The sequence below is a fragment of the Esox lucius genome, chromosome 11 (assembly GCF_011004845.1).
Source record: "Esox lucius isolate fEsoLuc1 chromosome 11, fEsoLuc1.pri, whole genome shotgun sequence".
Taxonomy (NCBI): Eukaryota; Metazoa; Chordata; class Actinopteri; order Esociformes; family Esocidae; genus Esox; species Esox lucius.
Genome location: NC_047579.1, coordinates 16,099,049 through 16,124,416, shown reverse-complemented (window position 1 = coordinate 16,124,416; position 25,368 = coordinate 16,099,049). Strand labels below are relative to the sequence as shown.

The following is a 25,368-nucleotide window of genomic DNA, read 5'->3' as shown; positions in this document are numbered from 1 at the left end:
TGGAAGAAGAGGAGCAGGCCAACGAGGAAGATGAGTTCAAATCAGAGGAGGAAGAGGAGCAGGCCAACAAGGGAGAGGAGGAGGCCAACAAGGGAGAGGAGAAGGTCCAGGAGAGAGAGCAAGACAACCTTGCACCATGATTACGGACGAGATGCGAGCAACAGTCATTGACCATGTCATTGTCCATGGCATGACAATGGCTGAAACAGGACTAAGAGTCGGTCCAAACCTGAGTAGGTTCACCGTGGCCACCATTATCAGGGCATTCAGACAACACAACAGGTATTGTACCATATTGCTTTCTTTGTCACAATACAATTTTACAAGCCAGTGAAAGTAGTCTATTGGTTTCAAATCAGTTGTTACTGTATTGTAAAACATGTCAATAGACAACACATGTTTCTTTAGAGTTGAAAGAATGCCACATAGAGGTGGGAGGGTTGCCATATTTACAGCGGCACAAGAAACCCTCATTGTGGATATGGTTCATGACAACAACCTCATCAGACTCCGGGAGATCAGAGACAAAGTCATTGCCGATGATGTCAGCTTGGCCACAATAGACCGAGTTCTCCGGCGCCAAAAGATGCGAATGAAACAGGTCTATAGGGTTCCCTTTGAGCACAACTCTGGGCGACACAAAGACCTATGTTACGAGTATGTGCAAGTAAGTATACATCCATGTTCACAGTACAGTTAGTGGACATACTGTGTTGCTCAGTGGCCTACATTACTTCTGGACAATACTGTGCTACCTGATTGACTGTTGTTCTGAACACTTTCACATTTTCACAGAGGATATTACAGTTGGACACGATGGCCAGACCTCATGAGTACCTCTTCCTGGATGAGGCTGGCTTCAACCTGCAGAAACGAAGGCAAAGAGGCCGTAACATCATTGGCCAAAGAGCCATCACTGAGGTTCCTGGCCAACGGGGGGGTAATATTACTCTTTGTGTGGCCATGGGTTTGGAGGGGCTTGTCCACCGTCATGCTGTCCTTGGGTCTTACAACACCCAACGTCTCCTCACCTTCCTAGAGGAGCTAAAAGACATCCTCCTGGACCGCCAACACCATCCTGGGCCCGCACATCACATTTATGTGATCATTTGGGACAATGTAAGCTTCCACAGAACAAACCAAATCAGAGAGTGGTTCACCACCAACAGTAACCACTTTTTAAACGTCTCTCTGCCACCCTACTCCCCTTTCCTGAACCCTATAGAAGAGTTCTTCTCATCGTGGAGATGGAAGGTTTATGACAGACAACCATACACTAGAGAGAAACTCCTAAGGGCAATGGAGCTGGCCTGTGTTGACATCCCAGTGGAGGCCTTCCAAGGATGGATTCGCCATTCCAGGGCATTTTTCACGCGGTGCCTGGCAAGAGACAATATAGCCTGCGATGTGGATGAGGTGATGTGGCCCGATGCAGCTCAGCGACATGATGCCGCACAGTGATTGTGGTGATTGTGGTGTGAATAAAGTAAATAAAAAAACTTCACACCCTGATCATGTTTTCAAGAGTACTGTTGTGTGCAATAGATTCTGTTGTTGCATTGAGTTGTGTTACAGTAGTGTACATGCAGAATTTACTATAGATGTATACTCTTCATATGAAACTCACAAATCTAAATGCCTAATCCTCTGCAGAGATCTAAGAAGATCCATTACTGTAAAGTTTCTAAAAATATGCATTGGCAGTTATGAAACAAAGAACCTTCTCACAAATTGAGCATTGTGTTTTCAATTGTTATGCTGTAGTGTGTAATGATGTGTATAGTGTTTTTGAAAGCTTCGAGCTGCTCTTTTGGTTTGAAAGTTTGAGTTTTAAAGTGAGAAGGTGTGGTTGTGTTTATGTAGCTTTAGAAAAGGGTGTTGTGTTTAGACATTGGGGAACATGGAGGAAACGTTTGTGAAATGTGTTTTAGCATTTAAGAAAAACTGTAAGATAATGCATTATACTGCCATTGTACCAGCTTCATTTAATGCATCTTAATGAAAAAGACACCATACCTGGTGGTATTTATCAAAATTGTTATCATCATAATTGTTCATTAGTATCGTGCCTTAGAACAGCTCACGACCCTACCTGTTGTCATGGCGTCAGATAATGGGGAACCAGATAAACAAATAAGAGACAATATTGACAATCACTGACCATGACCCATGACTTCTTCCTACCTTTGTTCAGTAGAAAAGTCTTCCTCCCTGAACTTTAAAGGAGGATTCATAGACCTGTCACTCTTCATGGACACACAGCTGGGTACAGGGGAGACTGGTCTCTTCCGCTTATTTGGCCTTCAAAAGAACAGAGACAAACATTATTTATCTTTACTGAACCCAGACGGGGAAACATCTATCTTAAAACTAGAGAGACATTTACTGAAGTAAATCTAAGGGGCTTGAGAACTTGTTTACATTAAAAACATTAAAGACTGAAGTTGGGAAATTCATTTCATTAGAAATAATGTTGGTTTGGTTCCTCTAACGTCATTGGTTTAAAAGAAATAGTATTACATTCAGTCATTGGTAACTATGTAAATAACATACATTTAGTTTTACCCGATAAATGATTAAGAATTTTCAGTTGTATAGCCCAAACGTGAAATAAGAACGTGGAACAGAAACTAGAGCCAGTAGCTCCCTCTACTGGCTGAGAAGAGACCAACACCACTTACCAGTTACCAACAACTTAAAGTAGCTAATGTTCCAAAGTCTTACTGGCTGGCAATACTGGAAATGATTATTTAATACAAAAAACTGGCCTGCTCATACATGAAGAAAAGCAAATGCCCATAATGCAAAATATGTAACAATAAACCAACCCTATTCAGACTTTGGTGGGTTTATTAACCTTTTCACGCGTGAGTTTCAAATATGCCTTAACGGCCCCCCAGAGTGAGTTTTTTTGCGTGTGAGTTCAGCACTCACTCAGAGTTCCAGAATTTGATTGTGACGTCACAATACATTTAATCTGCAGCTTCCCAAAAACACCATGCTGCTTACTAGTTATGCATCTATTTTTTTATTTAAATTATATTAACAAACTTCTACCGGTAGTAACTGTTAAAAATTTATATTGAATAATTATGAACTAATCTTAAAAATGCTGTCCTATTTCTAAAGATTGCGGCGAGGAAGATACTGAAACGCTTCACTTGTTGTATCAATAAAACATACGCAATAGGTGGTGTGTAAATTGTTTTACGTAATTATTCAGAAGCTCTCAAAAAATTATAAATTCCGATTCTTGCATTTAGTAATGGACAAATGCGATCAGTGAAAAGGTAGGTTTTTTAAAGATTACGTTGAACTTTTTTCTCAACAAAAGTAGTAATACTGTTTTAGTTTGCGCCATCGGATCGCTGCTAGATCTGCCAATTGAGCTATTGTGCATGAACCCTACCAAAACAAACTGACTGGATTAACCCCACGTTAGCTACATGCATTGAGTGGCGATCAGACGGTTGACATGAACAGTCACTTTGCCAGCCAGGTAAGGAACACTAAATACATTGCATTGCAAGCTTCTCTTTTTGACTCGAATTCAAAGAGCTGCAAAAGCTGGTTTATGTGTAACTGTAGCTAGCTAGCAAACGTCAGCTAACCGCTAGCTAACAAAGTGTGACCTGTAATGCAGTGCAGCTAAAATGAAGATCATAGTTTTCCCAGGATGGCAAATCTGTCCGAAAGACTGGCAAATGTAAATGACCATCAGGTCTTAAAGTTACTCACCTTTCTTTATCTTTGGTTGATAAAAAGCATAGCAGCACCCTCAACAGGTAACGTAACTTTTTGACCGGTTGTCAGTTCTTTCAGGAAATGGTTAGATGCTCTATAGTAGTCGCTAATATAATTCGTTTTTGCGTATTATGTTTATTGTAGAAAATCTAACTGCTAGTGTTGGCTGCCTGTTGGTACGTAAGTAACACTTTTTTATGCTTGCTACCTGGTTAATATCATAGTTTGGTCTTGAAACAATTACAATCAGGAAATAAAGTTATAAACACTGTTTGAGCTAAATGTGAGTAAATAACAGCGCGGTCTGACCAGCCATTGTTACGTCACTCGTACCTAGGCGTTCTAATGGTGCGTTCTAAACAACACGTTCTAATCACACCAGTGTGATCGTACGCTTCAGGGACCACTCTAGACTGATCACACCGGTGTGATCGTACACTTCAGGGACCACTCTAGACTGATCACACCGGTGTGATCGTACGCTTCAGGGACCACTCTAGACTGATCACACCGGTGTGATCGTACGCGTCAAAGGGTTAATATAATGCATTATACTGCCATTATGCCAGCTTCATTTAATGCATCTTAATGAACATGACACCATACCTGATGGTATTTATCATAATTGTTATCATCATAATTGTTCATTAGTATCGTGCTTTAGAACAGCTCATGAACCTACCTGTTGTCATGGCGTCAGATAATGGTGAACCAGATAAACAAATAAGAGACAATATTGACAATCACTGACCATGAACCATGACTTCTTCCTACCTTTGTTCAGTAGAAAAGTCTTCCTCCCTGAACTTTAAAGGAGGATTCATAGACCTGTCACTCTTCATGGACACACAGCTGGGTACAGGGGAGACTGGTCTCTTCCGCCTATTTGGCCTTCAAAAGAACAGAGACAAACATTATTTATCTTTACTGAACCCTGGGGAGGAAACAAAATTCTTTAAATATTCATCTCACATCTTGGCGCTGCTGTCAGGGTTTCTCTTCTTTATCTCCAAAGACAGACTCATTTAAGAGGCAGTGCCCTTCTCTCCCTCCTCAGAGAGACTCATTTTAGAGGCTTAGACCTCATCTTCTCGCCGCTTAAACCTGTAAACATCGTTGAAACACACTTCCTGGATCAAGACTGTAGACTATACAGATGCACAATTTCTAGATCAGACCCAAACTTGTTAACACATTGACATGAGTACACACATACCCATTAAAAACAGACATGGACACAACTCCAGAGGGCTGTACTATGAAGGGAGTTCAACCTACTCAGATTTAACTTGGGGTTATCAAGGAAAGTTAAATTGGTGTTTTAAACAGAACTATGACGGTGTTTAAGATGTCGGTTAGTTGATTCGGGGTTAACTGAAACAGATGACATCAAACTACCCCAACTACAATGGTTGGACATGTGATGCTCACTACCCCATACATCCCCCATACATCTCCCATACATCCCCCACACATGTCTATACATCTTGTATGTGGACCCAAGAACAATGGACACTGTACAAGAACGTAGTCAGGTTGGAACATACATTGCACTTACATGATTGGAAGACAGCCAGATAGTGGAGGGGATGTGTTGAAGGTCCAGTCAAGTATAAATATGCTGTTTAAGACAGAGATATTTGGGAAAACACAGCTGGAAAGACCAAGAAGAAAGAGATGGAAAGAAGGCTGAACATCTAAGACAGACATGTACTATGTTTTGTGAATAAACAACAAGGAACGCTTCCCCCCCCTGACTTGGGTCCATTATTATTCTGCAAAAGAGCCAGAAGCCAACAGTATATTATAATATTTAGTATTTCTATCCATATTGTCCATATTCCCCATTTCTACACTCTTTGGAATTGCTGCTAGTTTAAATTTTTATGTATATTCTTTCTTTCTATTTTTCTTAATTACTCCTTAGATGTTGTGTACCATGTCAATAGAATTTCACTGTAAAGAACGATGCTGCGTAATTCGGTGCATTTGATAAATAAAATACTTATTTATCTGACGTGTCTGAAGTTGACCAATTATTAACTATTTAAGTTAAGGTCTGCCCACTAGGCTGTAGGGCTACCTGTATGAATTTAATGCTATTGTGTTAAGAATAACTTAATTCTAACAAATCCTTTCAGCTGCAACCAGGGTCTGAAATTAACACCCACCAAGCGCCAAATGCGGGTAGATTTTCCATTTGGCCAGTAAATTACAGAAGGCTATCCGCCACACTGGGGGGTGAATATTTGTACTAAAATAGTAATGTAATAAAATCTGTCAAAATTTGCATTACATTGAACTCCATCCGTAACTTTGATGAGAAAATATGTGTGCATTTTCTAAGAAGTACTGTATTAAGGAGAGGAGTTTGCAGTCCGATAGCCAATCCACTCTTAGTTCTTCGGATCTTGGGCAGAATTGTCTGGTAAATACTATCTAGTGCCATGGTAAGATAATAGTTTCTTTACTGACAGTGAAGCGGTAAGGATATTTGAAGTGAAAGAAATCTCCCAGACTGAAGACTACAGTGTCTTGTAATTTGTAACTTTAGTTGTTTAAAGGCAAAATAGCATAATTCTTCATGTCTCAGAGTTAGAGGCCATGAATCTATAATAGCACGGGGAGCACACAGCCTAAACATTACAACATATTTTCATGAAATATAAAGTAATAATATATAATTAATTTCTATAACCCCGTGCAACTGCCTTATACAATTCAAGTTTTTAGTTTTGGAAAATGGATTACTGAGCCAGTGACTGAAGCTAGGGTGGAGGTATAGGAGGAGTACCAGCAGCAGTGAGACAGTGACTGAACCAACAGAGAGACAGACAGGCCCAGAGAGTAGTGAGACAGTGACTGAACCAACAGAGAGACAGACAGGCCCAGAGAGTAGTGAGACAGTGACTGAACCAACAGAGAGACAGACAGGCCCAGATCGTAGTGAGACAGTGACTGAACCAACAGAGAGACAGAGTGGACCAGAGAGTAGTGAGACAGTGACTGAACTAAAACAGAGAGACAGAGTGGCCCAGAGAGGAGTGAGACAGTGACTGAACCAACAGAGAGACAGAGTGGACCAGAGAGTAGTGAGACAGTGACTGAACCAACAGAGAGACAGAGTGGCCCAGAGAGTAGTGAGACAGTGACTGAACCAACAGAGAGACAGAGTGGACCAGAGAGTAGTGAGACAGTGACTGAACTAAAACAGAGAGACAGAGTGGCCCAGAGAGTAGTGAGACAGTGACTGAACCAACAGAGAGACAGACAGGCCCAGAGAGTAGTGAGACAGTGACTGAACCAACAGAGAGACAGACAGGCCCAGATCGTAGTGAGACAGTGACTGAACCAACAGAGAGACAAAGTGGCCCACAGAGTAGTGAGACAGTGACTGAACCAACAGAGAGACAGAGTGGCCCAGAGAGTAGTGAGACAGTGACTGAACCAACAGAGAGACAGAGTGGACCAGAGAGTAGTGAGACAGTGACTGAACCAACAGAGAGACAGAGAGACCCAGAGAGTAGTGAGACAGTGACTGAACCAACAGAGAGACAGAGAGACCCAGAGAGTAGTGAGACAGTGACTGAACCAACAGAGAGACAGAGAGACCCAGAGAGTAGTGAGACAGTGACTGAACCAACAGAGAGACAGACAGGCCCAGAGAGTAGTGAGACAGTGACTGTACCAACAGAGACAACAGTGAGCAAGATTATTGTTGATATAAGTGTAGGTTATTATAAAGCCTTTAATAGATAGGGTCTTTATAAATTCAATAATTTCACATTACAGTACAAGTAATGTTTTACTAGTTTTTCTATTAGTAACCTCTTAACCACATTATTTTAACCAACCTTTAGGCAAATACTGAGCAAGTGGTTTTGATCCTGAATAACTTAAATGTAAATCATTTCATAGGACATGGGAATTTGTAAAACATCCAAAACTTTTCTCTGTGCTATTCTTAGAATTATTTGTTATTGCTGCATCTAAAATGCTGAATGTGTATGCAATATTTGCAGGGCCATTTCTCAGCTTCATGGGACATTTCTTTTAGAATTTCAAGAAATTAAATTTTATTAAGACAGGGAGTGGCCAAATCACAAAAAAATAAAGATAAAAGAGTTTCAAGAGGCAGGTTACAGTATGATGCTGAGGCTGTGATGATGAGTTGTTCTGTGTGACACAAAAAGTAAATGTATTATTTTGGTCAATAAAAAACATGCTCAGATGGTGGAATTTGTCATCTTCCAGTCCCCTTGGCAGGTGACCCAAAAAGATAATTTCAGACACCCCAGTGGAGAAACCACCTGGCAACAAGCCAGAATGAAATCTAAAGTGGTGTGTATTAATAGTTCTCATCATTAACATACAGTACAGATGTGGTGTGTATTAATAGTTCTCATCATTAACATACAGTACAGATGTGGTGTGTATTAATAGTTCTCATCATTAACATACAGTACAGATGTGGTGTGTATTAATAGTTCTCATCATTAACATACAGTACAGATGTGGTGTGTATTAATAGTTCTCATCATTAACATACAGTACAGATCTGGTGTGTATTAATAGTTCTCATCATTAACATACAGTACAGATGTGGTGTGTATTAATAGTTCTCATCATTAACATACAGTACAGATCTGGTGTGCAGCTTCCACTTATAATAGCCTACTCATGTGTTCACAGCCTTTATGTTCAGGGTAAAATCATATCAATTGTTTTGACTGCCCATTTTAAAATATTAAAATGTAGTTCACATGCCTGACTTGTACAGGTGAGGGGGAGAGGCAACTATTGACAGATGTGTGACTCATACACAGACCCAGGCCACCAGGCCTCCAGACTGGTCACCATTAAAAGGTGATCAAATGTAGTCTGACAAAAGATTTCAGGCATTTTTAACATTCTACCATTGTAAGAAAATCACCACCTAATGTGTCCTTAATTGTCTTGAATAAAAGTAGAAACTTTAAGGACAAATAATGTAAGATTTGTCGAATCAAATATGATATAATCAAATACCTGAACACTGATGCTGTGAAATAGCTTCCTACTCACATACATTTCTCAGGGGCGCTATAATGGGGATATGTGTGTAGTCAATTACACAAATCACCCTTGGGATTCCAATGGGAAAAAATGGGTTCTGTATATAGCCTAGGCCCAGCATATGCATATTAAAACTAGAACATGTATGTTTGCGAATTACCTGCAATCGCATAAAAAGCATTTTTGATCTTTAGAAATCTTAAATGGTCAGGGAACACAACGAATGTATCAAGCAGTTAAATGAGAGCAAGAACCACCTTGCGAACTGCATACAGCAGTGGTGTCGTTAGGCCTGGGCATCCAGGGCTATTGCCCCGGATTTCAAATTGACCAAAAATAATAATCTATTCATCTACAGTATCTCACAAAAGTAAGTATACCCCTCACATTTTTGCAAATATTTGATTATACACTCACCTAAAAGATTATTAGGAACACCTGTTCAATTTCTCATTAATGCAATTATCTAATCAACCAATCACATGGCAGTTGCTTCAATGCATTTAGGGGTGTGGTCCTGGTCAAGATAATCTCCTGAACTCCAAACTGAATGTCAGAATGGGAAAGAAAGGTGATTTAAGCAATTTTTAGCGTGGCATGGTTGTTGGTGCCAGACGGGTCGGTCTGAGTATTTCACAATCTGCTCAGTTACTGGGATTTTCACGCACAACCATTTCTAGGGTTTACAAAGAATGGTGTGAAAAGGGAAAACATCCAGTATGCGGCAGTCCTGTGGGCAAAAATGCCTTGTTGATGCTAGAGGTCAGAGGAGAATGGGCCGACTGATTCAAGCTGATAGAAGAGCAACTTTGACTGAAATAACCACTCGTTACAACTGAGGTATGCAGCAAAGCATTTGTGAAGCCACAACACGCACAACCTTGAGGCGGATAGGCTACAACAACAGAAGACCCCACCGGGTACCACTCATCTCCACTACAAATAGGAAAAAGAGGCTACAATTTGCACGAGCTCACCAAAATTGGACAGTTGAAGACTGGAAAAATGTTGCCTGGTCTGATGAGTCTCAATTTCTGTTGTTATTTCAGTCAAAGTTGCCTTGTTACCACTGTGCAGGCTGGTGGTGGTGGTGTAATGGTGTGGGGGATGTTTTCTTGGCACACTTTAGGCCCCTTAGTGCCAATTGGGCATTGTTTAAATGCCACAGCCTACCTGAGCATTGTTTCTGACCATGTCCATCCCTTTATGACCACCATGTACCCATCCTCTGATGGCTACTTCCAGCAGGATAATGCACCATGTCACAAAGCTCGAATCATTTCAAATTGGTTTCTTGAACATGACAATGAGTTCACTGTACTAAAATGGCCCCCACAGTCACCAGATCTCAACCCAATAGAGCATCTTTGGGATGTGGTGGAACGGGAGCTTTGTGCCCTGGATGTGCATCCCACAAATCTCCATCAACTGCAAGATGCTATCCTATCAATATGGGCCAACATTTCTAAAGAATGCTTTCAGCACCTTGTTGAATCAATGCCACGTAGAATTAAGGCAGTTCTGAAGGCGAAAGGGGGTCAAACACAGTATTAGTATGGTGTTCCTAATAATCCTTTAGGTGAGTGTATCTTTTCATGTGACAACACTGAAGAAATTACACTTTGCTACAATGTAAAGTAGTGAGTGTACAGCTTGTATAACAGTGTACATTTGCTGTCCCCTCAAAATAACTCAACACACAGCCATTAATGTCTAAACCACTGGCAACAGAAGTGAGTACACCCCTAAGTGAAAATGTCCAAATTGAGCCCCATTTGCCATTTTCCCTCCCCGGTGTCATGTGACACGTTAGTGTTACAAGGTCTCAGGTGTGAATGGGGAGAAGGTGTGTTAAATTTGGTGTTACTGCTCTCACACTGGTCACTGGATGTTCAACATAGCACCTCATGTCAAATAACTCACTGAGGATCTGAAAAAAAGAATTGTTGCTCTACATAAAGATGGCCTAGGCTATAAGAAGATTGCCAAGACCCTGAAACTGAGCTGCAGCACGGTGGCCAAGACCATACAGCGGTTTTAACAGGACAGGTTTCATTCAGAACAGGCCTCGCCAATGTCAACCAAAGAAGTTGAGTGCACTTGCTCAGCGTTATATCCTGAGGTTGTCTTTGGGAAATAGATGTATGAGTGCTGGACCCATCTAGAATTTTTTTTTTCCTCAAATAAAATGAATAACATATTTACCTGTTACAAAATCACTGTACTTTGTAATTATTGGAGAACATGTAAGACCTAAAGATCAACATTTTCTACTTGTGCTAATGAAATTCACCCGACTTGCAGTTTTATGATTTTGTTCATGGATCAAAAGTGGACGGAATCAGACAAGGGGTTAATCGGGAAGTTACACCCGATGTCACAAAGTTATTCCTAAAGTAACATGAATAAGCTATTTATCTCGCGTAGTACACACGTTTCGTCTTCCCTTTTCTGAGATTAAACATTATACTCATGACAGAGAAAACAAATAATTCACTTAGAAAACATAAACAAGCACAACGTAAGTTACTGGTCATTATATTTGTTGGAGGCAGCGCCCTTAGGGCCTTTGCCCGTGTTTGAGCAGGAAATGTTTTCCTACTAAAGGTATTTATTCGTCTGCAGATATCAAGTTATCGTCATTAACGTTTAAAGCTCAAGTACTAACAAGTAATATCTAACTTCCGGTATTCATTCTACTTTTCTGTCCTTTAGAAAATATTATTAATCCTTCAAATACTTACGTTATTGTTGTATCTTCCCTTGTGTTTTTTGCTGCGATGTCTCAAAATGGAGCCTGGAACAAAAACAAAAAGTTACTTTCAATTTCATTTCAGCGGTCTTCCTAAAACACATCCGTTAGTGTTGTATCGTTACCTTCCACTAGATGGCAGCAAAAACCTGCTGTAACCACACTACAATCATACTGTACAGGTTCTGTTTCTAACCCATGAAAGAGCAGCACTGTCTTTCACATGTATAACTTAATAAAACACATACCACTATTCAGATAAAGCATTGTTATAAGCATTGCTTCATTCTATTTTGATACACCCGAATACTGCATTTGCCTTGTGGCATTGGGAGTCAGAGACAGTTGGAGTGTTTTCTGTGCCATTTCTGTAGTGCATGACTTGGGTTTATCCAAAATATTTATCACATTGTATGGCAAGGAAGATTTACAAATGTTAGCAAAAGGTGAAATATTAACTTCTGTTGCACACATATGTAAAAGTGGATGATGGTGTAATCAATGTTGCACTCAAAAGAGATGGCATCATGAGGAAGGAAAACTATGTGGATATATTGAAGCAACATCTCAAGACATCAGTCAGGAAGTTAAAGTTTGGTCGCAAATGGGTCTCCCAAAGGTACAATGACCCCAAGCATACTTCCCAGTTGTGACAAAATGTCTCAAGGACAATAAAGTCAAGGTATTGGAGTTGCCAGTACAAAGCCCTGACCTCAACCCTATTGCAAATATATGGGCAGAACTGAAGAAGTGTGTGCTGGCAAGGAGGCCTACAAACCTGACTCAATTACAACTGTTCTGTCAGGAGGAATGGGCCAAAATTAACCCAATTATTTGTGGGAAGCTTGTGGAAGGCACCTGGAACGTTTGACCCAAGTTAAACAACATAAAGGCAATGCTACCAAATACTAAGTGAGTGTATGTTAACTCTTTAGAACCCATAGTGACCGTCGACAGCCTTCCTTTAGAATACTGTAGTGGCAGTGGACGGATGTGTTTCTTTAACAATTATATTTGTGTAAATATCACCACAACTGCCTGATAGAAATGTGTTGCTGTATTCCCATAGATGCTGTCATTAATAAGAAACCAGAAAAAACTTATGCTGTCAATTGAGTATAGTTGTTTAGTACAATGACATGTACCCATAACTGTCAGAAATCATTTTGCTGTGGCCTATTAAACTACTAGACTTATTTCACAGTGTACTATTAAGTCCATGACATGAACTATGAGTTAGTATAGTGGTTTAGTGTAATGACATGAACTATGAGTTAGTATAGTGGTTTAGTGTAATGACATGAACTATGAGTTAGTACAATGGTTTAGTGTAATGACATGAACTATGAGTTAGTATAGTGGTTTAGTGTAATGACATGAACTATGAGTTAGTATAGTGGTTTAGTGTAATGACATGAACTATGAGTTAGTACAATGGTTTAGTGTAATGACATGAACTATGTGTTAGTATAGTGGTTTAGTGTAATGACATGAACTATGAGTTAGTATAGTGGTTTAGTGTAATGACATGAACTATGAGTTAGTATAGTGGTTTAGTGTAATGACATGAACTATGAGTTAGTACAATGGTTTAGTGTAATGACATGAACTATGAGTTAGTATAGTGGTTTAGTGTAATGACATGAACTATGAGTTAGTATAGTGGTTTGGTGTAATGACATGAACTATGAGTTAGTATAGTGGTTTAATGTAATGACATGAACTATGAGTTAGTATAGTGGTTTAGTGTAATGACATGAACTATGAGTTAGTATAGTGGTTTAGTGTAATGACATGAACTATGAGTTAGTACAATGGTTTAGTGTAATGACATGAACTATGAGTTAGTATAGTGGTTTAGTGTAATGACATGAACTATGAGTGAGTATAGTGGTTTAGTGTAATGACATGAACTATGAGTTAGTATAGTGGTTTAGTGTAATGACATGAACTATGAGTTAGTACAATGGTTTAGTGTAATGACATGAACTATGAGTTAGTATAGTGGTTTAGTGTAATGACATGAACTATGAGTTAGTATAGTGGTTTAGTGTAATGACATGAACTATGAGTTAGTACAATGGTTTAGTGTAATGACATGAACTATGAGTTAGTATAGTGGTTTAGTGTAATGACATGAACTATGAGTTAGTACAATGGTTTAGTGTAATGACATGAACTATGTGTTAGTATAGTGGTTTAGTGTAATGACATGAACTATGAGTTAGTATAGTGGTTTAGTGTAATGACATGAACTATGAGTTAGTACAATGGTTTAGTGTAATGACATGAACTATGAGTTAGTATAGTGGTTTGGTGTAATGACATGAACTATGAGTTAGTATAGTGGTTTAATGTAATGACATGAACTATGAGTTAGTATAGTGGTTTAGTGTAATGACATGAACTATGAGTTAGTATAGTGGTTTAGTGTAATGACATGAACTATGAGTTAGTACAATGGTTTAGTGTAATGACATGAACTATGAGTTAGTATAGTGGTTTAGTGTAATGACATGAACTATGAGTTAGTATAGTGGTTTAGTGTAATGACATGAACTATGAGTGAGTATAGTGGTTTAGTGTAATGACATGAACTATGAGTGAGTATAGTGGTTTAGTGTAATGACATGAACTATGAGTGAGTATAGTGGTTTAGTGTAATGACATGAACTATGAGTTGGTATAATGGTTTAGTGTAATGACACATAACTGTCATTTTGCTAATCTAAACCCATAGGATGATGATCAGCCTAGGTGTTCTTGATGTAGCCTAAAACTAATAACATAAACGTGTTCTAAGCAGAACTGAAGGGAGGGAGCATGTTGTTCCTGGCCACAGGGAGAAGGATTGTTATAATAAGAACAAAAGGGTCAAGACAGGTTCAAACAGCAACCAGGACACTTGGAAAAAGGGCAATAATCCTAATGACACAATGCTAATGCAAAAATACAAGAAACCCTCCTTTACGCCACAGCAGAGGTTGCTGGAAGCGGAGGAGGGAAACAGACCCACTCTTACAGCCCATCTCTGCTGGAGTACACATGAAGTCTGATTGGGATATATGTGAATATGTCTTACAGCCCATCTCTGCTGGAGTACACATGAAGTCTGATGGGATATATGTGAATATGTCTTACAGCCCATCTCTGCTGGACTACACATGAAGTCTGATGGGATATATGTGAATATGTCTTACAGCCCATCTCTGCTGGAGGACACATGAAGTCTGATGGGATAAATGTGAATATGTCTTACAGCCCATCTCTGCTGGAGTACACATGAAGTCTGATGGGATATATGTGAATATGTCTTACAGCCCATCTCTGCTGGAGTACACATGAAGTCTGATGGGATAAATGTGAATATGTCTTACAGCCCATCTCTGCTGGAGTACACATGAAGTCTGATGGGATATATGTGAATATGTCTTACAGCCCATCTCTGCTGGAGTACAGATGAAGTCTGATGGGATATATGTGAATATGTCTTACAGCCCATCTCTCCTGGAGTACACATGAAGTCTGATGGGATAAATGTGAATATGTCTTACAGCCCATCTCTGCTGGAGGACACAAGAAGTCTGATGGGATATATGTGAATATGTCTTACAGCCCATCTCTCCTGGAGTACACATGATGTCTGATGGGATATATGTGAATATGTCTTACAGCCCATCTCTGCTGGAGTACACAAGAAGTCTGATGGGATATGTGTGAATATGTCTTACAGCCCATCTCTGCTGGAGTACACATGAAGTCTGATGGGATAAATGTGAATATGTCTTACAGCCCATCTCTCCTGGAGAACACATGAAGTCTGATGGGATATATGTGAATATGTCTTACAGCCCATCTCTGCTGGAGTACACATGAAGTCTGATGGGATATATGTGAATATGTCTTACAGCCCATCTCTGCTGGAGTACACATGAAGTCTGATGGGATATGTGTGAATATGTCTTACAGCCCATCTCTGCTGGAGTACACAAGAAGTCTGATGGGATATGTGTGAATATGTCTTACAACCCATCTCTGCTGGAGTACACATGAAGTCTGATGGGATATATGTGAATATGTCTTACAGCCCATCTCTGCTGGAGTACACATGAAGTCTGATGGGATATATGTGAATATGTCTTACAGCCCATCTCTGCTGGAGTACACATGAAGTCTGATGGGATATGTGTGAATATGTCTTACAGCCCATCTCTGCTGGAGTACACAAGAAGTCTGATGGGATATGTGTGAATATGTCTTACAGCCCATCTCTGCTGGAGTACACATGAAGTCTGATGGGATATATGTGAATATGTCTTACAGCCCATCTCTGCTGGAGTACACATGAAGTCTGATGGGATATATGTGAATATGTCTTACAGCCCATCTCTGCTGGAGTACACATGAAGTCTGATGGGATATATGTGAATATGTGGAAGACCAAGAAACTAAAGTACAACAGTGGTACCAGGACATTACACTTTATGTAAACTGGTCTTTGACTTGGTTATGCTTGATATTGTTAAAGATTAATTTATTACCCTATCCTTATTCTATCCATTACTCTGCAAATTAACTGTAATAAATGGACTGTTTTAGACTAGGCCTGAAATTGCGTTAGGTGGTTCATGGTTGCCACGTATAGAAGAAGACTTAGGTCAGCATGCCCTGTTCTTAGAAGTGATTATGGCCGCAACCAAGGATACCAGGCCACAACCCTATCTTATCTACGTCCCTGTTCAGTTGGTACCAAGGTAATGCTGCCTGTGTCTCGTCTGTATTCTTCCTTTTGTGTAGGACACTAGGGGTAGCTCAGATCAGGAGGTCTGGTAACTATGACCTAGAACTATGGTTGCCATGGCAGTATAGGGTTTTATCTTGTTTTCCTGTTAGTATGTGTAATCAGAACAATTATTATGATACTACTCTGTTGGTCTCTGTACTTATACTCTGTTTTGTGGAAATTATTGTTCCTGTAGATCCACATAATTAAACTAGAAATAATCAACTGTTATACCAGACTCTGAGAAGTTTTACTTGTATAAATCGCAAACATTTTCCACAATATGGTTACACAGGCATGTGTCCACATGCATCAATGTATGACAAAGTTCAATAATGACAAAGTTCAATAAAGATATCATCTTCCACAGATACCTTTCCACTGGGGATTCCTTCAGGACCACTGCCTACAGTCACCATGCAGGGCACCGTCAAACTCCCCCCTCCCCAATGGTAAACAGAGAGCCCTCTGGAGGTGGGGGACACAACAGACCATGTCAGTGCTCACAGGAGTGTGATGTGTTGTAGTTGTAATAAAGGGAAAACGGACACACAGAAAACAGTTACCACATGGGGAATGTTTAGTAAATTATAAGTACGATTTTTACATATGTACATACACAATATCACTCACGGGGGGAGAGGAGAAGGACCGAATGAACGGGGTCAAATCAAAGAAATGAAACAAAAGAGCCCTACTCTTCCCTGCCCCTTACCTACCTAGCACTCTACCCTACCAGATCTCTAACCTACCTGCACCATAAACCAAGGGTGACACCCACTCGTATCTAACCTAGAGTATATAACAGTGGTTATCTACAGGGGTATGTAAACCCCAGGATGTCTTACCTGACCCTTCTCCTAAGGGCTACAAATAAACAAGTAGCATTTAGGAGGTAACAAACGAGCAGCTTAGAGGAGGTGTGACAAACAAGTAGCATAGAGGAGGTGTGATAAATGAGTAGCATTTAGGAGGTAACAAACGAGCAGCTTAGAGGTGTGACAAACAAGTAGCATAGAGGAGGTGTGACAAATGAGTAGCATAGAGGACACAGCATGGCAGCAGGTAACAAGTATTAGAATTTAGTGGTTACGTGTAGTGGTTAAATAATAAATAACCCACACCAATCAAAGGATAAAATACTTTCTGTATTTATTGGAATAATGCAGCAGAGTCCTATTTCAATGAGTTTCCAAAATGTTCTCACTGTAAATCTGGTTACAAGCTGATACATACAAGGGTAGCCTAACTAGTAGAGATCACATCTCAAACCCCCATGACAGTTGGTCAATGTTCACATTCCTGTGGTTATCAGAGCGCAACCTACAGAGAGATAATCTAAACACACGTTGCTGTTGTTCACATTATCTAGGCACATTCACTTCCAGTGAAAGATACATTCATAATACATACTAATACATATAAATACTACATTATTACACAGATTCCACCCAAGACATAAATACTGAACAGTAAACAACATGAGAGCTAGAGTGGTGCTGGTCTCTCCATCAAACACCAAATGACTATGTTATCCAGGGTGAGCAGCAAATCACCGGCCGGTGTGGCCACTTCAGAGGCCTGGTAGCCACGCCCATCTCGTTACCACAACTGCCTGCACCTGTGAACAAACAGCCACTCACCACACAAACAGCCACTCACACACCCACACAACACCACACAACACTACACAACATAATACAAACAATGTGGAACGTAACAAACCCACCCAAAAGAGCAAAACCCACTGGTTCTGTGTTGGGTGTATTGTTGCACAAGTGACCAGGGTCATCTGGGACTGCCTTGTTGGGGAATTCATGCCTGTCCCCAGAAAGGATGATTGGAGGGCCATTGCTGCTGGTTTTCAGGAGCGGTGGAAGTTCCCCAACTCCCTGGGATCCATCGATGACAAGCATGTGGTCATCCAAGTCCCCCCAAACTCTGGCTCACCGTTGATTGATATTGGGCATGAAAAGTGAATTAACACAATGTATGAGAGTACTAACTATCTCTGTACGAAGACACTAGGTAGGAAATGTGAGGCCCCATTTCTGATGGGTCCCACACATCCTGTCCATACCTCCTGATAGGAGTTTTCCATGTGACTGTCATAGTCTCTATGAATAAACCCATGGACCGTAGGTTGGCACATACCATTGTGAGGAAGCCTGTCTTTACTTAATAATACGCATGTATTTTAGTTCTATTCTCTTGTTAGAGGAGTGGTTCATTATCTTGTGCTATATGAGGTACTGTATCGCAAGCAGTTGGTGTCAATAATTGAGGGGCCCCACACAACCTGATAAGCTGTGGAGCCAGGAAACTCAAGAGGGGACACTACTAGGCCATGTAAGGTTAGGATATAGAATACACGTGTGTGATTGGAAGACAGCCAGATACTGCAGGGGATGTGCTGGAGGATAATGGACTGTGTTAACTTTGTAATTATTGGAGAACATGTAAGAACAATGGAAGGACAACATCGTATACTAAATAAAGATTCTCCACTGACTTGTTTGTTTTAAGACTCATGGATCAAAAGTGGACAGAAGCTAACGCTGTTCTACCACTACAAGGGCACATACTCCATTGTCCTCTTGTCTGTTGTAGAGTCCAGTACCTGTTCCAGGTTGTGTAAGTCAGTTGCTACAGGAGGATGAGTGACGGAGGCACCCTGGCCAACACTGCCTTTCGTCAGGCCCTCAGAGATGGCACTCTGGACCTCCCAGAAGATTGATTACTGGATCAGAGCTCAGAGGACCCCTGCCTTATGTGTTTGTGGGAGACAAATCTTCTTCTCTCTGGAGAACACTAATGTGACCATTCCTACTTCCCAGTGGTGGATGTACCATAGAGTTATCAGAGCCCACCCTGCAAACACAGAGGCATCTGTGAAGGTAACCTGTGTCCTGCATAACCTCATGTGAATAAACACAAGGACCAGAAGTGGACCTGCAACTCACAGCCGTATGCTGGAGAGATGTGCTGCTCTACAGGACTTGACCAGGATGGGTGCTACCAACACAGAACGGGAGGTTATCCACGTGCTGGAGAACTTTGCCTCCTACTTCATGGAGCAGGGTACATCGCCTTGGCAACACCTGGCTCCATAATCTCCATCAGGTACAACAAAAGGCTCTTTTAAGAGTCTCCCACAGAGTCCTAAAGGAGCAGTTTTCCGTTTACTTAACATTGCCAGCTGCAGTTCCTCAATTCCCCATTCCTCTGCCTTTGAGTTATACTCCTCAGGTGAGGGTGTTGTTCAGGTGAGGGTGTTGTTCAGGTGAGGGTGTTGTTCAGGTGAGGGTGTTGTTTAGGTGAGGGTGTTGTTCAGGTGAAGGTGTTGTTCAGGTGAGGGTGTTGTTCAGGTAAGGTTGTTGTTCAGGTAAGGTTGTTGTTCAGGTAAGGTTACTGGAAGACTTTGTCTCAGATGACATGATCTTTCTAACACACTCCTCCACTCCAACCCTCACCCCACTTCTCTACAATATCTAGGTTAAATCCATTGTATTGGTTAACCCCTCCCAGTTCTGAACAGACTGCCAGAGGAAAGAGCATGATAGGGTGACATGTCACTCCCCAGCGCAGCAGGTAGCGTCCTCAGAGATGCTTTACACTGAAATACAGAGAATACATTTACATTGTACAACATCAGCTCTGCATTTCATCTTGTGAGGATCATGATGACTACATTTACAAAGACACCAGGCCTACCCATGCTGTTGATGTGTCCCTCTGTCTCTTGCCTGCAGCTTTGCTTTGATGTGGGAGAGGATGACAACCCCAAATCTTATCATGTCAACAACACTTGGATGAGTAACTTCATAATAAAGCAGTAGTTGTTCTCTACAGTTGGGAGTCATTATGTTATTTATGAAATGCTCAACCCATTATGTGACCTCAGATCAGGAAAGGAAATTACATAATAATGACATCAACCTGTTATCAGAGTTTGTAGGAAGGCTCACAGTGGTTCCCAACCTGGGACACAGTACTGCTGTTTTCCATTCTAACCCTTTGATCAAAGAATGATGTAGACCTGGGACACAGTACTGCTCTTTTCCATTCTAACCCTGTGATCAAAGACTGATGTAGACCTGGGACACAGTACTGCTCTTTTCCATTCTAACCCTTTGATCAAAGACTGATGTAGACCTGGGACACAGTACTGCTGTTTTCCATTCTAACCCTTTGATCAAAGACTGATGTAGACCTGGGACACTAAGTCAATGCAATACCTCACCAGGTAAAATGAAGTACTACCAGGACTCTGGGTCCTCTGGCTCAGAGTGAAGAATCCATGTGTCAGAGTAGGTGTTTATAATTCTGGTCCAGTCAATATGAGTCTCCAATCAATGTTTGGATGGTCTGATCATGTGTGGTAACTGTAAATGAACATACGTGACATTGGATTTCATGGCAAGCATGGTGGGAATTACATTTGATCAATAATGACAAGAGTCAAATTGGCACTGAGGATACTGGAGGATCCATTGCACCCACTTTGCACAGAATTTTCCATCCTCCCCTCCGGACGTAGATTTAGAATGCCCCAAATAAAAACTAAACGATATATATCATCATTTGTGCCGAGGAGCATTCAATTACTAAACAGATCATCTATGGGTACATAGATATCTTTTAATTGTTTATTTATTGAATATATATTTTTTTATTGATTCCTTAAGCTTTTGAACATTTCATATGCGTATTATTGAATATTGAATACATATCTATTTGTTGATTCTTTTAAGTTGTTGAACTAATAACTGAATGTCTCTACCTTTGCTGTGTTTACTGTTGTTGTACATGTCATGTTCTCTGTGTCCTCCATGTTCATAGTGCTGTTGGATGTTTTTAGGGGGTTTTCATTGATCATTGATCATTGACTTTTAAGTAGTTTTTTGTCTTATTGTTGTTCTATGTTTGCTGTGTTTATGTTAGGCTCCCATGAGTGTAAAACAAATTCCCCCACGGGGCAATAAAAGGTTTTCATTTCATTCATTTCATTTCATTTTCATTCATTTCAAGAGTCTGTCACACCCTGATGTGTTTCACCTGTCTCATTATTGTCTCCACCCCACCAGGTGTCTTCTATGTTCCCATCAACCTTTGTCTATTGATGGCTGTGTTTTCTGTTCACCCGCTGCCAGATTGTCTATTGATGCCTGTGTTTTCTGTTCACCCGCTGTCAGATTGTCTATTGATGCCTGTGTTTTCTGTTCACCCGCTGCCAGATTGTCTATTGATCCGTTTCGTTTCCTGGTGTCCCCATCCATCCCTCACTCTGTGCCTGCCCTCATGTACTTCTGCTATTCAGATCACACATCACCACCTTTGCCTGTCCCCGACATCGAAGCAGCCAACCTCTCTGTACCTCTAGTCATCTCATCTATGGTCTGTCCCTTAATGAATATGTGGAAGGTCATCTCCTCTCTGTACCTCTAGTCATCTCATCTATGGTCTGTCCCTTAATGAATATGTGGAAGGTCATCTCCTCTCTGTACCTCTAGTCATCTCATCTATGGTCTGTTCCTTAATGAATATGTGGAAGGTCATCTCCTCTCTGTACCTCTAGTCATCTCATCTATGGTCTGTCCCTTAATGAATATGTGGAAGGTCATCTCCTCTCTGTACCTCTAGTCATCTCATCTATGGTCTGTCCCTTAATGAATATGTGGAAGGTCATCTCATCTATGGTCTGTCCCTTAATAAATATGTGGAAGGTCATCTCCTCTCTGTGTTCACACTAGGATCCACAACCCCCCTAACTGTCAGAGTCAAAGGGAAGCTCCAGAGAAGTTGGATTTGCAAACTGCCACATCTAACAAAGGTCATAGAAAAAACAAGTTCAAAGAACACTTCTATTCGTCTTCGGGATTCATACATTATTTTGTAGATGTGGAACTTCACCTCTGCTTATTTGTTGCTGTCAGTCTTTATAATGATGGCAGTAGTCTTGAAGATGAGTTCATCTTCATCCTGGGAGGGGCCTGATTGGGTGGTGGTGACCCCTCTGAAACCTTCCTTGAAGAAGAGCCTATCTTCATCATGGGGAGGGGCCTAAAGGGGGTGGTGGCTACCTCTCTGAAACCTTCCTTGCCACCTCAAGGAGCTCCTTTTCAAATGGTGTCCTGGGTTTTGTGTCCTGGATTCTCTTCATCACAGTGGATGATGTTTTCATTGAGGGAAGCAGGTGACCTGTTGTTCATTTTGTCTGGGTATTTCCCTCATCACTTTCTCCACTGTGTAGTGTTGCTGCTCCTCTTTTTCTCCTTGTCTCCTCTCCCTGACATCACTCCTCCTCTCCTTGACATCACTCCTCTCCCTGACATCACTCCTCCTCCTCTCCCTGACATCACTCCTCTCTCTGACATCACTCCTCTCCTTGACATCACTCCTCCTCCTCTCCCTGTCATAACTCCCCCTTCTCCCCCTGTAACCACAACTCCTTCCCTTCTTCTCTCTCTGTCTCCGGTCCATCTTCTTCTGTGTTTTTTGGCGCCAGTCCTTCTCCCCCTGCTCCTTCTGGTCCTGGTGCTGCATGGCTGCTTTATGCTCCCCAACTCCTTGATCCATGGTGGAAGTGGTTTTATACTGTTGTCTTTGTTGGGTTTGGAATGATTGTTGTGTTAAAACATTGAGTGTACATTTGCACAGGACAGCAAAGGTCATTTGATGATACAGACAATGTGGTTACCTGATCAGTGAATCCATACAAAGTCTGGCCTATCTGTTCATGTTTTTATGGCTAGGAATGGTATCCTTCCTAGAAAGGTTGTTTTTCACTCAAGCCTCAATGACAGAAATATTGTTTTTAATTGATGGTACTAAAATGTGTACAACTTCACTTGGAGTATTGTCACATGTTGCTGACTGGATGTTGAATTGGGATTGAACATGTGTTTGACAAGTGGGGAGGGACTTGGGATTGCACTTGGTTTCACAACACAGAAGAAATTCCAGCATGAACCCGAAAGCAACTTCCATGACGTTGTCAAAGTAGTTGACTGCTTCCAAAGCTTGAATCATGCTGCTTTGCTACCCACTGCAAAAATCACTTGTCAACCCTACATTTCCATTTGAAATGAATGGGAGCTGCTTGCATGGTTTACGCAGGAGTATCTGCACCCTTAGCACTTCTTTCTGGACAGGCAAAAATATTTGTGCATCATGTTAGATTCTGTCCATTTTTGATCCATGAACAAAATAAATGCAACCAGAAGTCAGGGGAGAGCCTTTATTCAGCATGAGTCTAGGATGTTAACCTTCCATTTTCCTCCTTTTTCTCTCCAATGATTACAAAGTGAACACAGTATTTATGCCCCAGCACATCCCCTCCAATATCTGTCTGTCTTCCAATCACATAGGTGTATTCTATATCCTAACCTCACATGGCCTATTAGTGCCTATTAGTGTCTTAAGTTTCTTGGCTCCACAGTTAATCAGGTTGTGTGGGGCACCAAAGTAGTGGATACCAACTGCTTGTGATACAGTACCTCATATAGCACAAGATAGCAAACCACTGCTCTAACAAGAGAATAGAACTAAAATACATGCATATCATCAGGTAAAGACAGGCTTCCTCACAATGGTATGTGCCAACCTACGGTCCATGGGTCTATTCATAGAGTCTATGACAGTCACATGGAAAACTCCTATCAGGTGGTATGAACAGGATGTGTGGGACCCATCAGAAATGGTGCATCACATTTCCTACCTAGTGTCTTCATACAGAGATCGTTAATCCTCACATACATTGTGTCAAGCTTAATTCAGTTACTTTTCATGCCCAATATCTATCAATTATTATACAGGTTGTTTAGCTTGATATCGTGTTACACTAGCCAACTGTAGCACCCAGAACTACTAAGCTAATGTTGGCAAGGCTACATTTAGGGCTGGTTTCACAGACACAGATTAGGCCTAATTTTTTTTATTGAACTAGATTTGTAGTCCTACACTAGGATTAATCCGTGTCTGCAAAACTGGACTTTAGTTGTGTAACTGGCTAGTCTAACTTAACCCAATTTACATAAAATATGTATAAAGAAATACAGATAGCTAACATTTCGTAAATAGTTGCCATTGCATTTAGCTGGTACTATGTTGATAAAAAAATATTCAGTTTGTTTTTCAATTGAATTGTTCATGTTATAGGTCACATTAAAGGTGGAAAAAGTTCTGACATGATTTGTCTTTGTTTCATTCTTTTACATCACAAGAACCTGGCATTTTAACAGGGGTGTGTAGACTTTTTATATCCACTGTATTATCAACTCTTCAAGGGTATCCAAACTTTTGAGCACCGCTGTATTTGGCTGAGGTCTCAGCTTTCTTTGTCTAGTTTCTTTGTCTCAGGTCCCCATTTTTTAATGCTACTTGTCTAATGTCTTCTTTCCTAAAAAAAATGTGTGTTTTCTTCTTTGATTGATTTCTCTACTTAGAAAACGAGATAATTGACATATGCACCGATCAGCCATAATATTATGACCACCTGACTAATATTGTGTCGGTCCCCCTTTTGCCACCAAAACAGACCTGACCTGTCGAGGCATGGACTCCACTAGACCTCTGAAGGTGTGCTGTGGTATCTCTTTAGCAACAGATCCTGTAAGTTGCGAGGTGTGGACTCCATGGATCAGACTTGTTTGTTCAGCACATTAAATTGATTAAATTGAGATCTGGAGAATTTGGAGGCCAAGTCAACACCTTGAACTCGTTGTTGTGTTCCTCAAACCTTTCTTGAACCATTTTTGCTTTGTGGCAGGGCACATTATCCTACTGAACAGGCCAGTGCCATCAGAGAATACCATTGCCATGAAAGGGTGCACATGTACTCCAATAATGCTTAGGTAGATGGTACATGTCAAAGTAACATCCATATGAATGGCAGGACCCAAGATGTCCCTGCAGAACACTGCCTCTGCCGGCTTGCCTTCTTCCCATAGTGCATCCTGGTGCCATGTGTTCTCCAGGTAAGTGACGTTCATGTACCTGGCCATCCATGTGATGTAAAAGAAAACATGATTCA

General features: G+C 40.9%; 1 protein-coding gene across 1 annotated transcript in view; it reads right to left on the bottom strand.

The window, feature by feature from the left end:
* Positions 1-25,368, bottom strand: part of LOC105006816 (protein NLRC3-like) — a 925,414-nt gene that overhangs the window by 666,431 nt on the left and 233,615 nt on the right. The window contains exons 2-6 of the mRNA XM_034295272.1: positions 11,544-11,596; positions 5,303-5,398; positions 4,717-4,848; positions 4,519-4,635; positions 2,185-2,301 (exon numbers count right to left, since the gene is read on the bottom strand). Of these exons, the coding sequence (XP_034151163.1) occupies positions 2,185-2,301; positions 4,519-4,635; positions 4,717-4,769 (287 nt within the window). The 5' untranslated portion in view covers positions 4,770-4,848; positions 5,303-5,398; positions 11,544-11,596. The remainder of the gene's footprint in view (positions 1-2,184; positions 2,302-4,518; positions 4,636-4,716; positions 4,849-5,302; positions 5,399-11,543; positions 11,597-25,368) is intronic.